This window comes from Geotrypetes seraphini, chromosome 3, assembly GCF_902459505.1.
Source record: "Geotrypetes seraphini chromosome 3, aGeoSer1.1, whole genome shotgun sequence".
Taxonomy (NCBI): domain Eukaryota; kingdom Metazoa; phylum Chordata; class Amphibia; order Gymnophiona; family Dermophiidae; genus Geotrypetes; species Geotrypetes seraphini.
This window is the reverse complement of record NC_047086.1, coordinates 241,890,868-241,904,973: the sequence shown is the minus strand read 5'-3', so window position 1 is coordinate 241,904,973 and position 14,106 is coordinate 241,890,868. Positions and strand designations below refer to the sequence as shown.

At 44.7% G+C, this 14,106-nt stretch overlaps 1 protein-coding gene across 4 annotated transcripts in view; it reads right to left on the bottom strand.

Annotated features, from left to right (window-relative positions):
• KATNA1 (katanin catalytic subunit A1) overlaps positions 1-14,106 on the bottom strand; it is a 171,582-nt gene that overhangs the window by 45,668 nt on the left and 111,808 nt on the right. For 3 of the 4 annotated variants that reach the window (XM_033937758.1, XM_033937761.1, XM_033937759.1), the window contains exon 7: positions 11,795-11,953. The exons of the other annotated variant lie outside the window; for it this stretch is intronic. In XM_033937758.1, coding sequence (XP_033793649.1) covers positions 11,795-11,953 — 159 coding nt within the window. The remainder of the gene's footprint in view (positions 1-11,794; positions 11,954-14,106) is intronic. 4 annotated transcript variants of the gene reach the window in all.

Genomic DNA, 14,106 nt, shown 5'->3' with positions numbered 1-14,106 from the left:
TAGGCGCAAGCGAAAAAAACAGCATTTTACCACATTGCTGATATGTTCATGGTATGAGAATTTGTCATCAATAGTGACTCCTAGTAATTTTAGTGATGATACTATTTTAATTGGTAGGTTGCTTATTAGAAAAGGCGTTGACAATGTTAATCCTTGCTTCATTGGAAAAAATAAGGCTTTAGTTTTAGTAATGTTTAATGCTAATTTGTTTTGTGAAAGCCAGTTTTTTATTTTTTCAAGTTTTTGATTAATTGCAAGTATTTCATTGATGTTTTCGGGATTAAATGAATGAACAAGCTGAATGTCGTCAGCATACGCATAAATAGTGAAACCGATAGATTGGCTCAAACTAAGTAAGGGTGAAAGAAAAACGTTGAATAATAGTGGAGAAAGAATGGAGCCCTGTGGGATTCCGTAATTCTGAGAGAATAGTTTAGAGTTTGCATTATTGAAATTTACTGTTGAAGAACGATCGGCTAAGAAGGAAGTGAACCATTGTAATGAAGTATTACAGACACCTATATTTTGTAATCGGTCCAATAAAAGCGAGTGGTCGATAGTGTCGAAAGCAGCTGAGAGATCAAGGGAAAAAAGAATAACGGAATCATGGTGGTCAAGATGATAAATAATTTTTGTGGTCAGACCTATTAAAGAATATTCAGTGTTGTGGTTTTTTCTAAAACCAGTTTGATTAGGGTGCAAAACGTTTGTAGACTCGACAAAATCTGATAATTGATTGAATACCACCCTTTCAGTAATTTTTGCTAAAAACGGAATGTTGGCGATAGGGCGGTAATTAGTAGGGTCATCAAGACTAATTTTACGATCCTTTATAATAGGGAGAATTACAGCTGATTTCCATGCCTTGGGTAAGGTCCCAGTAAGGAGACTCTTTTTGACAAATGAAAGTATAAATGGTCCAAAGCAGGTGAAATATTTCTTTAATATTGCTGGTGAGATAATCTCTATCAAGACAGGCAGTCCAGTCACCGAAAGTACCCAAGGGATGGCTAAGGTCTTTGTACAGATGGAAGGGAAGCCAGGACGGAGGGCAGAGGTCTCTGTGCAGGCCGAGGCCAACCCCTCAAAGATGTCTCAGTCTCCACACAGACGGAAGGAATTGATCAGCCAGATGAAAGCCTTTTGCTAGAGCTGAGGAGCCTGAGAGAGGAGGTTCAGCGCTTAAGATGTATCCGAGACGACGAGACCTTCATTGATGGAGTCATCCAGGAGCTGTCTCAGATCGCCGAACAGGAACCTGACAAGACCATCCTAGAGACACCCAAAGCATCCAAACCTGCAAACTTGAGACCAACCGTCGGAATACAGGAAGTGGCTGGGGACGCTGATTCCTGGCAGCTGGTGACTTCCTCCACAGGAAAACACAGAAGACCTTATTCTGTCTCTTTCTCTCACATACAAGGCGGCTCTACATCGACATCACAAATCACCCTGAGGAACAGATACCAGCTGCTACAGGAATGTCTTGACAACAAGGAACAGGAAGTTGTTCAGCAGATGGTTCCAGTTCCGGAGTCAACAGATCGGCCCACCCCTAAGAAGCGCAGAGTGGTGGTCATCGGGGATTCGCTGCTCAGGGGCACCGAGAGTCCAATTTGTAGATCAGACCTGCAATCAAGAGAGGTCTGCTGTTTGCCAGGGGCCAGGATCCGGGATGTAACCGCTTGCCTGGACAGACTCATCAAGCCCCGTGACCACTTCCCCATGATTCTCATCCACGTCGGAACCAACGACACCACCAGGAGCACCCCGGAGAGCATACCTGAAGACTTCAGAGCCCTGGGTGAGAAGCTGAGGAGGATGGCTGTGCAGGTGGTCTTCTCCTCGATCCTCCCAGTAAGGGGCAAGGGCAGTGCCAGGGAGGATCGCATCCAGAGGGCAAACGACTGGCTGCAGGGATGGTGCAAGGAGATGAACTTTGGGTTCTTGCACCATGGAGAGGCATTGCAAGGACTACAGGGACCAGATGGGTTACATCTGACCAGAAGAAGGAAGAACGTCCTTGGACACCGTCTAGCCCGCCTACTACACAGGGCTTTAAACTAGGTAAGTTGGGGGAGGGTACGGGCACAAACAACCTACCTGGCGAGCTAAGCTGCCAATACTTTTTTGAGACTAAGGTAAGTAAACACCGATCTGGGTCAGGGAAGAGTATACACACTTTCGAGTCTGGGGTTAGCTCATATTATAATTCTGGGTCACATTGTAATTCTGGGTCTAAGGGGAGTACACATTGTAATTCTGGGTCTAAGGGGAGTACACATTGTAATTCTGGGTCTAGGGGGAGTACACATTGTAATTCTGGGTCTAGGGGGAGTACACATTGTAATTCTGGGTCTAGGGGGAGTACACATTGTAATTCTGGGTCTAGGGGGAGTACACATTGTAATTCTGGGTCTAGAGGGAGTACACATTGTAATTCTGGGTCCAGCGAGAGAACACACATTGCAAATTGTACTAAAGGAGTTCAAGTAGCCCAAGCGGGAATACCCCCACAGGGTACACACATTTCCGAGTCTGGGATAGGAACACACTGTAGTTCTGGGTCTGGGGAGTCCGGGATAGGTGCACGTTGTAACTCTGGGTCTAGGGAAAGTACAAAACATGCGAATAATGCTAAAGGTGTCCAAGTAGCTCAAGCGGGAACATCCCCACCGAGACATAACAAACATACAACATGGAGGGCTATGTACGTAAATGCCCACAGTCTGGGAAACAAGATCCTGGAATTAGAAACAGAAATGAGGAATGCCGACCTGGATGTGGTAGGGATATCCGAGACATGGTGGGACATGGTCATACTGGGTTACAACTTGCTTCACCGGGACAGGGAGGGCAAAATGGGAGGAGCATTATATACTAAAGATGACATTAAGGTCACCAGAATCACAGATGTCCACTACACTGGGGAATCCCTTTGGGCAAATTTGGCCAGAGGGAAGGACAAATGCCTGTATCTTGGCGTAATATACAGACCCCCCAAGACAACAGGATGACCTAGATATGGAATTAATCGGAGATATAGAGAATATCACCTTGCGTGGGGACACAGTATTGTTAGGTGACTTCAACATGCCTGATGTGGATTGGGACACGCTTTCCTCTGCTTCAGGCAGCAGCAGGAGGCTATTAAACTCTATGAAGGGAGCAAGACTCAGGCAACTGGTGTTGGAACCAACAAGGGATCAGGCAATACTGGACCTGATACTTACCAATGGAGAAAGTGTCACAGAAGTCTCGGTGGGCGACACATTGGCCTCCAGTGACCACAACATGGTATGGTTCAATCTCAGGAAAGGTTTCACTAAATCTACCACACTGACCAAGGTCCTCAAATTCAAGGACATAAACTTCAAAGAAATGGGAGACTTCGTTCACCAGGCGCTACAAAGCCAAGCAGAAACAGATAACGTTGAAGAAATGTGGTCGACTTTGAAAGCCACCATACAAGAAGCAACAAACCGCTATGTTAAATCAGTAAGTAAACGGCGAAGGAACAATAAGCCACAGTGGTTCTCTGCGGAGATTTCGGACCTCATCAAGGAGAAGAAAAAAGCATTCATCTCTTACAAACAATCAGGGAAACAGGACTCTAGGGAAGTCTATCTGGCCAAGTCAAAAGCCATCAAAACAGCAGTTAGGGAGGCCAAATTCCACATGGAGGAGTCTCTAGTGAAGAACATCCAGAAAGGAGATAAATCCTTCTTCAGGTATATCAGTGACAGAAATAAGAACTCAGGCGGGATAGTACGTCTTAAGAAACCAGACGGAGACTATGTAGAGGCGGATTCGGAAAAAGCCCAACTGTTAAATGAATACTTCTGCTCAGTCTTCACCCGCGAGGCGCCAGGACTCGGCCCTCAGCTACAGACAAGGGTTGATGCAGATGACCCGTTTAGTAATTTCGAGTTTACACCCAACGGTGTCTACTGCGAGCTGTCAAAGCTTAAGGTTAACAAGGCAATGGGGCCTGACAACCTACACCCCAGGGTGCTCAGGGAGTTGTGTGATGTCTTGGCGGAACCGCTATCCGCGCTCTTCAATCTCTCCCTTAGTACAGGTAACGTCCCGTTGGAGTGGAAGACGGCTAACGTCATTCCACTCCACAAGAAAGGCTCCAAGATGGAGACGGCAAACTACAGTCCGGTGAGTCTCACATCAATAGTGTGCAAACTAATGGAAACTCTAATCAAACGCCAATTGGATACGATCTTGAATGAGGAGAATCTACGGGATCCCCGTCAACATGGATTTACTAAGGGGAGATCCTGCCAATCCAACCTGATCAGCTTCTTTGACTGGATGACGAGGAAGCTGGATGTTGGGGAGTCCCTGGACATCATATACCTGGACTTCAGTAAAGCATTCGATAGCGTACCACACCGCAGGTTGCTGAGCAAGATGAGTTTCAAGTTTCAAGTTTTATTAATGCTTGATAAATCGCCTATTTAATTTCCTAAGCGATGAACAATACAAATTAAAATATAACAACTAATACAATAATAAATAAAAGACAAACTAAATAAGACAATACATGAATAGGGAAGAAAAAAAGGGAGAAATTACAATTTCTTTTCAGGAGTTGAAGAACATATAAAGGAAAATAACATAAGGGGAATAGGACTTTAAAATAGCAAGTTAAAAAAAAATTTTGGTTGAGAAAATCATAGATTAAAAGCATCTTTGAAGAGATAAGTTTTTAAGGATTTTTTAAAGGAGACAAGGTCTTTTTCATTTCTAATAAATTGAGGAATGGAGTTCCATAGAAGAGGTGCTATAACCGAAAACATATCCTGTCTTCTGGTTCCGATTATTTTCAAAGATGGAACTGTTAATAAATTATTGGAGGATGATCAAAGAGTCCTAGCTGCGCTGAATGGAGTAAGCATCCGGGTAATGAACTGCGGTTCCTTGTAAGTTAGGGCTTTGAAAACTAGAAGTAGTATTTTGAATTTGATTCGATGGCTTATTGGAAGCCAATGTGAATTAATCATTAGAGGTGTAACATGATCAAGTTTATTGTTTATTACCTGAATTTCATTAATATTACTCGGGTCTAAAGGATGAAGTAGCTGAATGTCGTCGGCATAGCCAAAAACTGTAAAACCGATGGATTGACATAAGCTTAAAAGTGGTGATAGAAAGATATTGAATAAAAGAGGTGATAAAATGGAACCTTGAGGAATACCTCTTTTATGAATTCTTTTATTCTATAGGATTGGGCGACACATTGACGAAATGGGTTGGGAACTGGCTTGGAGGTAGGCTTCAGAAGGTAGTGGTGAACGGCACCCCCTCCGAAATGACTTAGGTAATCAGTGGAGTGCCGCAGGGCTCGGTCCTGGGCCCGATCCTATTCAACATCTTTATAGGAGACTTGGCAGAAGGGCTGCGAGGTAAAATAACATTATTCGCCGATGACGCCAAACTAAGCAATGTAGTGGGCAAAAGCACAACAGACATTAATTCAATGATGCACAACCTACTCCTACTGGAGTGCTGGTCTAGGTCCTGGCAACTCAGCTTCAATGCCAAAAAATGCAAAGTCATGCACCTGGGCAGCCAAAATCCATGCAAGACTTACACCCTTAATGGCGAGATCCTAACAAGAACTGAAGCAGAACGAGACTTAGGGGTGATCGTCAGTGAGAACATGAAGACTGCCAATCAAGTGGAGCAAGCTTCATCCAAGGCAAGGCAAATCATAGGTTGCATACGCAGGAGTTTCGTCAGCCGTAAGCCTGAAGTCATTATGCCATTGTATAGATCCATGGTGAGGCCCCACCTGGAATATTGTGTGCAATTCTGGAGGCCGCATTACCGTAAGGATGTGCTGAGACTGGAGTCGGTCCAGAGAATGGCCACCCGGATGGTCTCGGGACTCAAGGATCTCCCGTACGAGGAACAGCTGGATAAGTTGCAGCTGTACTCACTCGAGGAACGCAGAGAGGGGTGACATGATCAAGACATTCAAGTATCTCACGGGCCGCATCGAGGTGGAAGAAGATATCTTCTTTTTCAAGGGTCCCACGGCAACAAGGGGGCATCCGTGGAAAATCAGGGGTGGGAAACTGCACGGGGACACCAGGAAATTCTTTTTCACTGAAAGGGTGGTTGATCGCTGGAATAGTCTTCCACTTCAGGTTATTGAGGCCAGCAGCGTGCCTGATTTTAAGGCCAAATGGGATAGACACGTGGGATCTATTCATAGAGAAAGGTAGGGGAGGGTCATTGGGGTGGGCAGATTAGATGGGCCATGGCACTATTTCAATGTTTCTATGCCTGGCCGAAATGGCCATCCCATCTGGAAAAATATCTAGACAATAATGAGAGGTGAATGTATGAACCGAGGACCAAGTGGCAGCTTTGCAGATTTCAATAGGAGTAGATCTAAGGAAAGCTACTGATGCCGCCATGGCTCTGACTTTATGGGCTGTGACTCGACACTGTAGATGCAGTCCAACCTGAGCATATCAGAAAGAGATGCAAGCAGCTAACCATTTGGAGATGGTACGCTTGGAGATTGGATGTCCCAACTTGTTTGGATCAAAGGAGACAAAAAGTTGAGGAGCAGATCTGTGTGCTTGAGTGCTTGCAAGTAGAAAGCCAAAGCACGTTTACAGTCCAAAGTATGAAGAGCTGATTCTCCAGGATGAGAATGAGGCTTTGGAAAAAACACTGGAAGTACAATAGACTGATTGAGATGAAATTCTGAAACCACTTTAGGTAATAATTTAGGATGAGTATGGAGGACCTCCTTGGCATGATGAAATACTGTGAAAGGCGAGTCTGCAACTAAAGCTTGTAGCTCGCTGATCATACGAGCTGATGTGAGTGCAATGAGAAAAAACACTTTTCAAGTGAGATATTTCAGATGAGCCAAAGCCATTGGTTCAAAAGGAGGCTTCATCAATTCAGCAAGAACAACATTGAGATCCCAAACCACGGGAGGTGGTTTGACATGGAAAAGTCCTTTCATAAATCTGGAAACCACAGGATGAGCAGAAAGGGGTTTCCCTTCGACAGGCTGATGAAAAGCAGCAATTGCACTGAGATGGACTCGAATGGATGTGGATTTGAGGCCTGATTGAGATAAGTGCAACAGGTAATCCAAAACTGCAGACAAGGAGGTAGATTGCAGCTCCTTGTGATGAATGGTACACCAAGCACAAAACCCAGTCCATTTCTGATGGTAGCATTGCCTAGTGGCAGGTTTTCTGGAAGTCTCTATAATGTCCTGTACAGATTGAGACAACTATAGTGAGGCAGTCAAGTGAAGAGGTACCAAGCTGTCAGGTGTAGAGACTGCAGGTTGGGATGAAGCAGAGACCCTTGACTCTGTGTAAGGAGAGATGGAAATACTGGTAGAAGCAGAGGCTCCCTGGTGCTGAGTTGAAGTAGAAGGGAGTACCAAGGTTGCCTGGGCCACCAAGGAGCTATCAGAATCATGGTGGCATGCTCCTCTTTGAGTTTGACAAGAGTCCTAAGAATCAGAGGGAATGGAGGGAACACATAGAGAAACAGAGTCGTCCATTCCAGAAAGAAAGCATCTGCCTCGAGGTGGTGAGGAGTATATCCTGGAGCAAAAATGTGATGGAGAGGCAAGGAATTGAGTGTCCATTTGTGAGGCTGCAGAAGACGACTCATTTTGTCCACCAGATAGTTTTTATCTCCTTGAATATAGACAGCTTTCAGGAAGGTGTTGTGAAGGATTGCCCCAATTCCAAACCTTCAGAGCTTCCTGGCAAAGAGGGAGAGATTCAGTTCCTCCCTGTTTGTTGACATAATACATGGTTACTTGGTTGTCTGTTCGAATAAGGACTACCCGGTCGTGAAGAAGATGCTGAAAAGCTTTGATAGCATTGAAGATCGCTCTGAGTTCCAACAGATTGATGCGACACTGATAATCTGTGCTGGACCAAAGGCCTCGAATACAGAGACCATCGAGCTGAGCCCCCCAAGCATAGGTCAAGACATCTGTCGTGAGGACTGCCTGATGAGGGGGTGTTTGAAACAGTAAACCTCTGGAGAGATTGGAAGAGAGCATCCACTAGCAGAGAAACTGTGTCAATGAAGGAGTCACTTTGATGTGTTGAGAGAGTGGGTCGCAAGTCTGTGCCCACTGGGATGCCAGGGTCCACTAAGGAATTCTGAGGTGAAGTCTGGCAAAAGGAGTCACATGAACGGTAGACGCCATGTGACCTAGTAGAACCATCATGTGTCTTGCTGAAATTGTCGGCAGTGAAGACACTTTGTGACAGAGATGAAGGAGAGCATCCTGACGTTGCTGAGGAAGGAATGCTCTGAGTTGGATAGTGTCCAAGACAGCGCCAATGAACTACAACATTTGAGAGGGCTGTAGCTGGGACTTGGGGAAGTTGACCTCGAACCCCAAATTTTGAAGGATTCAAATAGTCTGTTGGGTTGCTACAATAACCCCTGAGATGATGAAGCTTTGATGAGTCAATCGTCCAGCTACAGGAATACCTGTAGACCATGGCTCCGCAGAGCTACTGTTACCACCACCAGGCACTTGGTGAACACTCTTGGGGAGGAAGCCAGGCTGAAGGGTAGCAATCTGCATTGGAAATTCAGATTTCCCACCCGAAATCTGAGGAACTGTCGAGAGGCTGGATGAATGGGAATCTGAGTGTAAGCCTCTAAGATCTAGAGAGCATAACCAATCGTTCTGATCTAGAAGGGGATATAAGGATGCCATAGACAACATGCAGAATTTTTCTTTGACTAAAGTTTGTTGAGTGCTCTGAGATCCAAGATGGGGTACAGGTTGCCCATCTTCTTCGGAACCAGGAAGTAATGGGAGTAAAACCCCCTGCTCTGCTGTTCCAAGGGAACTTCCTTAATGGCACAGAGATGAAGCAGAGCTTGAGCTTCCTGAAGAAGGGTGATCTGGGATGGATTGGAAGGATACTCTCTTGGAGGAAGATCTGGTGGAATCTGGAGGAAACGAAGAAAGTATCCGTCCTTGAGGATAGACAGTACCCAGAGGTCTGATGTAATCATCTCCCAGCGATGGTAAAAATGATGGAGACAACCTCCAATGGGAAGGGGAGAGGACAGAGGCAGAACAATGGAGTTTATGCTCTGTACTAGATGGTCAAAAAGGTTGAAGCCTTAGGAGCAGCAGGAGTCTGAGGTTTCTGCTGCCTCCGCTGTGGTTGTTAATCTTAGGAAGTGCTCTGGTATAAGGAGCTGCCCTCTGTGGGAAATGCCGCTGGTAAGATGGTAGAGGCCTGAAGCCCTTAGAGGTGGAAGGCTTAGGACGGATGATGGAAGCAAATGACTTTTCATGTTCAGACAACTTCTTGGTGGCCTCCTCGATGGAGTCATCAAACAAGTCATTGCCTTGACAAGGAATGTTGACGAGGCGATCCTGAAGATTAGGATCCATGTCAACAGTGCAAAGCCAGACAAGCTGGTGCATAGACACTGAAAAGGCAGTGACCCTTGAGGAAAGCTCAGATGCATCATAGGAAGACTGAAGGAGATGCATTCAGAGTGGTAATGGTATTCTGAAAACCTGCAAGACGGTGTTGAGGAACATACTTGAAATATGCAGTCAGTGTGTCAACCAAATGCTTGAAATAAGAAATGAAGATAAAATTGTAATTCAAAACCCTAGTTGCCCTCAGAGAATTCTGATACAAATGGCAACCAAACTTGTCCATGATCCTGCCCTGTCTTCCAGGAGGGACAGTGGCATAAACCTTGGAAGGGTTTGTTCCTTTTCAGAGAGGACTCCACGAGAAGGGATTGATGGGATAATTGAGATTTCTCGAAGCCCTTGTAGTAGACCATTCTGTAATGGGATTCCAGCTTGCTTGGTACAGCAGGAATGGCATTAGGTGTTTCAAGGTTCCTCTTGAAAGTTTGAGAAAGAAGTCTATTAATGGGTATTTTAAGAGACTCCGCAGGAGGTCAAGACATACCCATTTCTTCTAAATAGTAGTGTATTTGGAATCAGAATCCAAATTAATATTGAGTTCCTTACTCATCTGACGTAGGAAAGAAGAAAAGGATATCTGTTCCAAAGTAGGCTGACCTCGAAGGGAAGGTGACCTTGAAGCGCCTCGAAGAGCAGAGAACAAGAGCGAAGCTTCCCTCACACCTGAGACCTGAATATGCAAATATAGACGACTCACTGGGAGAAGAATGCCTCGCAGGAGAAGCAGATGGAGGTGGCGTCCTCGACTTCAGAGTAGAAAGCCTCGAGGTGGAGAGAGACGAGGCATGTCTCGAGAAGAGGAGCCTTGATGGATGCCTCGACTGATGTGGAGAACTGTGCCTCAAACCAGGCAGGTCTCGCTGAGAAAATTGAGGAGTCTTTGCCCTATGCCTCAGGAAGGGTGATGCCTTATACGAGGAATGAGGGCTGGAGGCTGGAGATCGAGACACCACAAGAGATTAAGCTCCTGATGTCGAGGCATCTCGAGGCACTGACAAGGACTCAGCTCCTTGAATAGCGTGCTTATGCTCCAGAAGAGACACTCGCAAAGAATCGACTCCTTGCATACAGAGTGTTGAATCCTCTCGAGGCACTCCCAAGGACTCGACTGCTTGTATAGAGTGAGGAGATTCAGCTCAAGGCCCAGCCAAGGACTCAACTCCAGGTATTACTGCTGAGTGCTCAGGCTGGACTTCAGGAAGCAGAGTTGAGGCAGGAGTATGTTTTGCACGGATATTCCCCAACAGACGATCCAAAATGGTCTGGATCAGAGCCTCCAAACGTGACTCCGAGACTGGAGGATCTGGCACTTTTGTTGCAGCAACAGTCTCTGAGGAAGAACGACTCTTCGACTTAGAGACAGGCAGCTTGATAACCACTGCTGGCACCTGACCTGAGGGAGGCAGTGAGGCAAGCGTCTCATCAGGAGAAGACTTAGCAGATTTACTCGAGGATGAGGTCCCGAATGAGGTAGGCTTGATCAAAGACGAGGTCGAGATTGAGGCAGAAGGAAGAACCCCTGTGAGAAGCTTGACCGGATGCGAGGTCGAGGTCGGGGCAAGGGGATCCATACCACCAAAGAGTTTCTCCACCTGAACTCGACGACGCTTGCGGGCTTAAGGTTGAAGGTTACACAGCGAGTACACAACTCCGGACGAGGGTCAGGTCCCAAACACTGAACACACAACCTATGTGGGTTAGTGAGGGAAATCGCGCGCTGGCAATGGCTACACTTCTTGAAGCCTGTGACCGGCCTGGACATAGATGGAAAGATGGCCTCAGCAAAATTAAAACCTGCCAGTGGAGGCCGCAAAGCAGGCTCCACCGTGACAAAAAAAAATTTAAATTAAAGTCTCTCTTTTTTTTAGAAATGAAAACGAACAAAAAAACACAGTGACCCTGAAAAATAACAAAACATGAGCTGCGGTGAGAGAAAGCACAAAGTTTAGAACTGAGTCTAGCGCAGAGCATCGAAAACAAGACTTCTCGGCTCCATGGAATACTGAGAACTGAGGAAATGCGCTCCCTGCACTGGGCAGGAAGGCACACGCAGATGTGCGGTGCGGTAGTCACAAACTTTCTAAAAGTTCTACAAGCAAGTCTGCTTGCGAAGCTGTCCGCATCCGGGCTCTGTGGATGATGTCACCCACATGTTGAGAATAGGCTGCCTGCTTGTCCTGGGATAAATAACATTTCAGTTATACAGGCTAAAATCAGTCTGAGAAATGTAGACTTTGTGCATCTACCCCATAGACTCCTGTACAAACAGGTGCACAGTCATATATAGCTACCATCATAAATATTTACCATTTCAAACAGCAAACGAACAAGCTTTTCAGACTCTCCCCTGTACTTAGAGGTAAGTGTTGAAGAAGAAATATTGAAAAATGTTGTTTTGCATTCTGTAGCCACAGCTTTTGCAAGAAGTGTTTTCCCAGTTCCTGGTGGACCAACCATCAATACTCCCTGTTTTAAAAATAAGGTTATTCAAAGTATTAAAACCAAGGACTTGAACAAATTTTAAACACAGATGTAGAGGTCTGTAGGACAAGCTAAAAATGGATTATTCTGCTATTTTTTATTTTATTCACAAGTACATTTTCACAATATATAGCTCATTCCAAGGACTTCAACACCTTTATATATGAAGAATACCATTTGCCCAAATTTTTTCAGATACTTGGTGAATACAACTTCCTCCATTCAGGGCAGAAATTTTGCAATACCGGTGTACACAATACTTACCAGGCCTTTGGAACAGTAATACGTATGTTTTCAAAACAACATTCATAGCCAGTTAAACTTCATACTATATTTATTCCAGTTAAACAAGGAGAAATTAGGGCTTAGCTGCTAATTTTCTTTCTTTTAGTCCCTCCAGACCGGCACAAATGGAGTTTATGCTCTTCTAGCAGCACATGGAGATTGAGAACAGATGACTTAAGACATAGGTATAAGTGGGAAGTCCCCCTAAAGTTATCAAATCCCAAACAGCAGAGAAGCCGCTCTTTTTGCCATGAACATTTTTTTAAATGCTTCATAAATATAGAAACCAGAGGAATCACACACACATATCTCAATACTAACATAGTAATTCAGTAAATGGCGGCAGATAAAGACCTGAATGGTCCCATCGATTCTGTCCATTAGTTATACACATTTGTTTTGCCTAACTATAAAGGTTACATGAAGCTAGGACCAAAACAATTTAATAGCCCACTGACTTTTATGGTAAAACAGTATTACACACACTCACGCTTCCTCTAAGAAATGAATATAGCATTTATTTACAAAGAAGTGAAAAGAAATCATACTTCACCATGGAAAACAAACTACATCCTGCCCTCATAGATCGGGAAACTCTCAATGGTTGGACATTTGGAGCTAATCCAAGGGATAAGCTGGGCGACCTGTCAGCCCCCACAGCTGAACTTCAAAGATTACACATTGAGGGCTTCCTTTATAACATTCTCGCACAATGTTCACCTTCCAAACAAACAGAATGGTACATAATGGTACATGTTCCCAAAATATGAAAATGATACACGTCTTCAAAATATGAGGTTACATCTAGATTAGACAGAATGAACAAATACCAGAGAAAAAAAATCAAGATTTGTGTGTGAAAGTTCAAATCCCAGACAGCCCCATTCAGTCTGGCCAGATATGCTGTCTGAATAGCCTGGGAGCGTCACTGATAAGGAACTCGGCTCCAACAGGCTTCTAACAGCAAGAAGAGAGCTTCACTGATGACAATTCAGCCAAAGCAACCATGACTGCTTGTTATGGAATGCTGATATTGCTAGGCTTTCAGGTGAGAGCATCATCTTAATACTGCTAGGCCTAGACTTTTAGGTAATGCTCTACAACATTATAAATTCATGATTAAATTAACTTGTCTTTTTTCTTTGTTATTGCTGAGCTATAGTCCGTAAAGTCCATCTGGTACTGTCCTAGGTTCCAACTAATGGAGTTGCCATTCTAAAAAAAAAAAAAAAAGCTCACTTCAGCCTATCCAATCATCCCATTATTTGCAGGATACCTACCATAAAGTCTGGCCAGCAACATCCTCATGTTCCAAGTTACTGGAGTTCCCACTGATGTCCTCCCCAGCCCATCCTGTACCGAATCACCATATTTGGGACACAGACCGTGCCCAGTACCATCCTTAGTTCTTTAACTTATACCATTCATTTTCTAATTTAAGATCTTCTGTGTTTATTCCACACCTTTTTTAATTCCGTCACCATTTTCTTCTCCACCACTTCCCTCGGGAGGGCATTCCAGGCATCCGCAACCCTCTCTGTGAAAAATAATTTCCTAAGTCTTCCTCCCTGCAACCTCAATTTATGCCCTCTAGTTTTACCATTTTCCCTTCTCTGGAAGAGATTTAGTTCTATATTAATATCTTTCACTAGTTAACCCAGTACACCAAGAACAGCTGCCCAAAAAGAAATGCCTTACTTCCCACTGCAGACCAAGATCTCAAACTCACCATCTTCTCTGGAAAACAAAAAAGAGAACAAAAAATCTTCACTCACCGCACTCTACACAAACTGACAGACCAACCTTGGGCAGGTCCTGTGCCAGTCTGGAGGAACTAAAAGACAAACAATTAG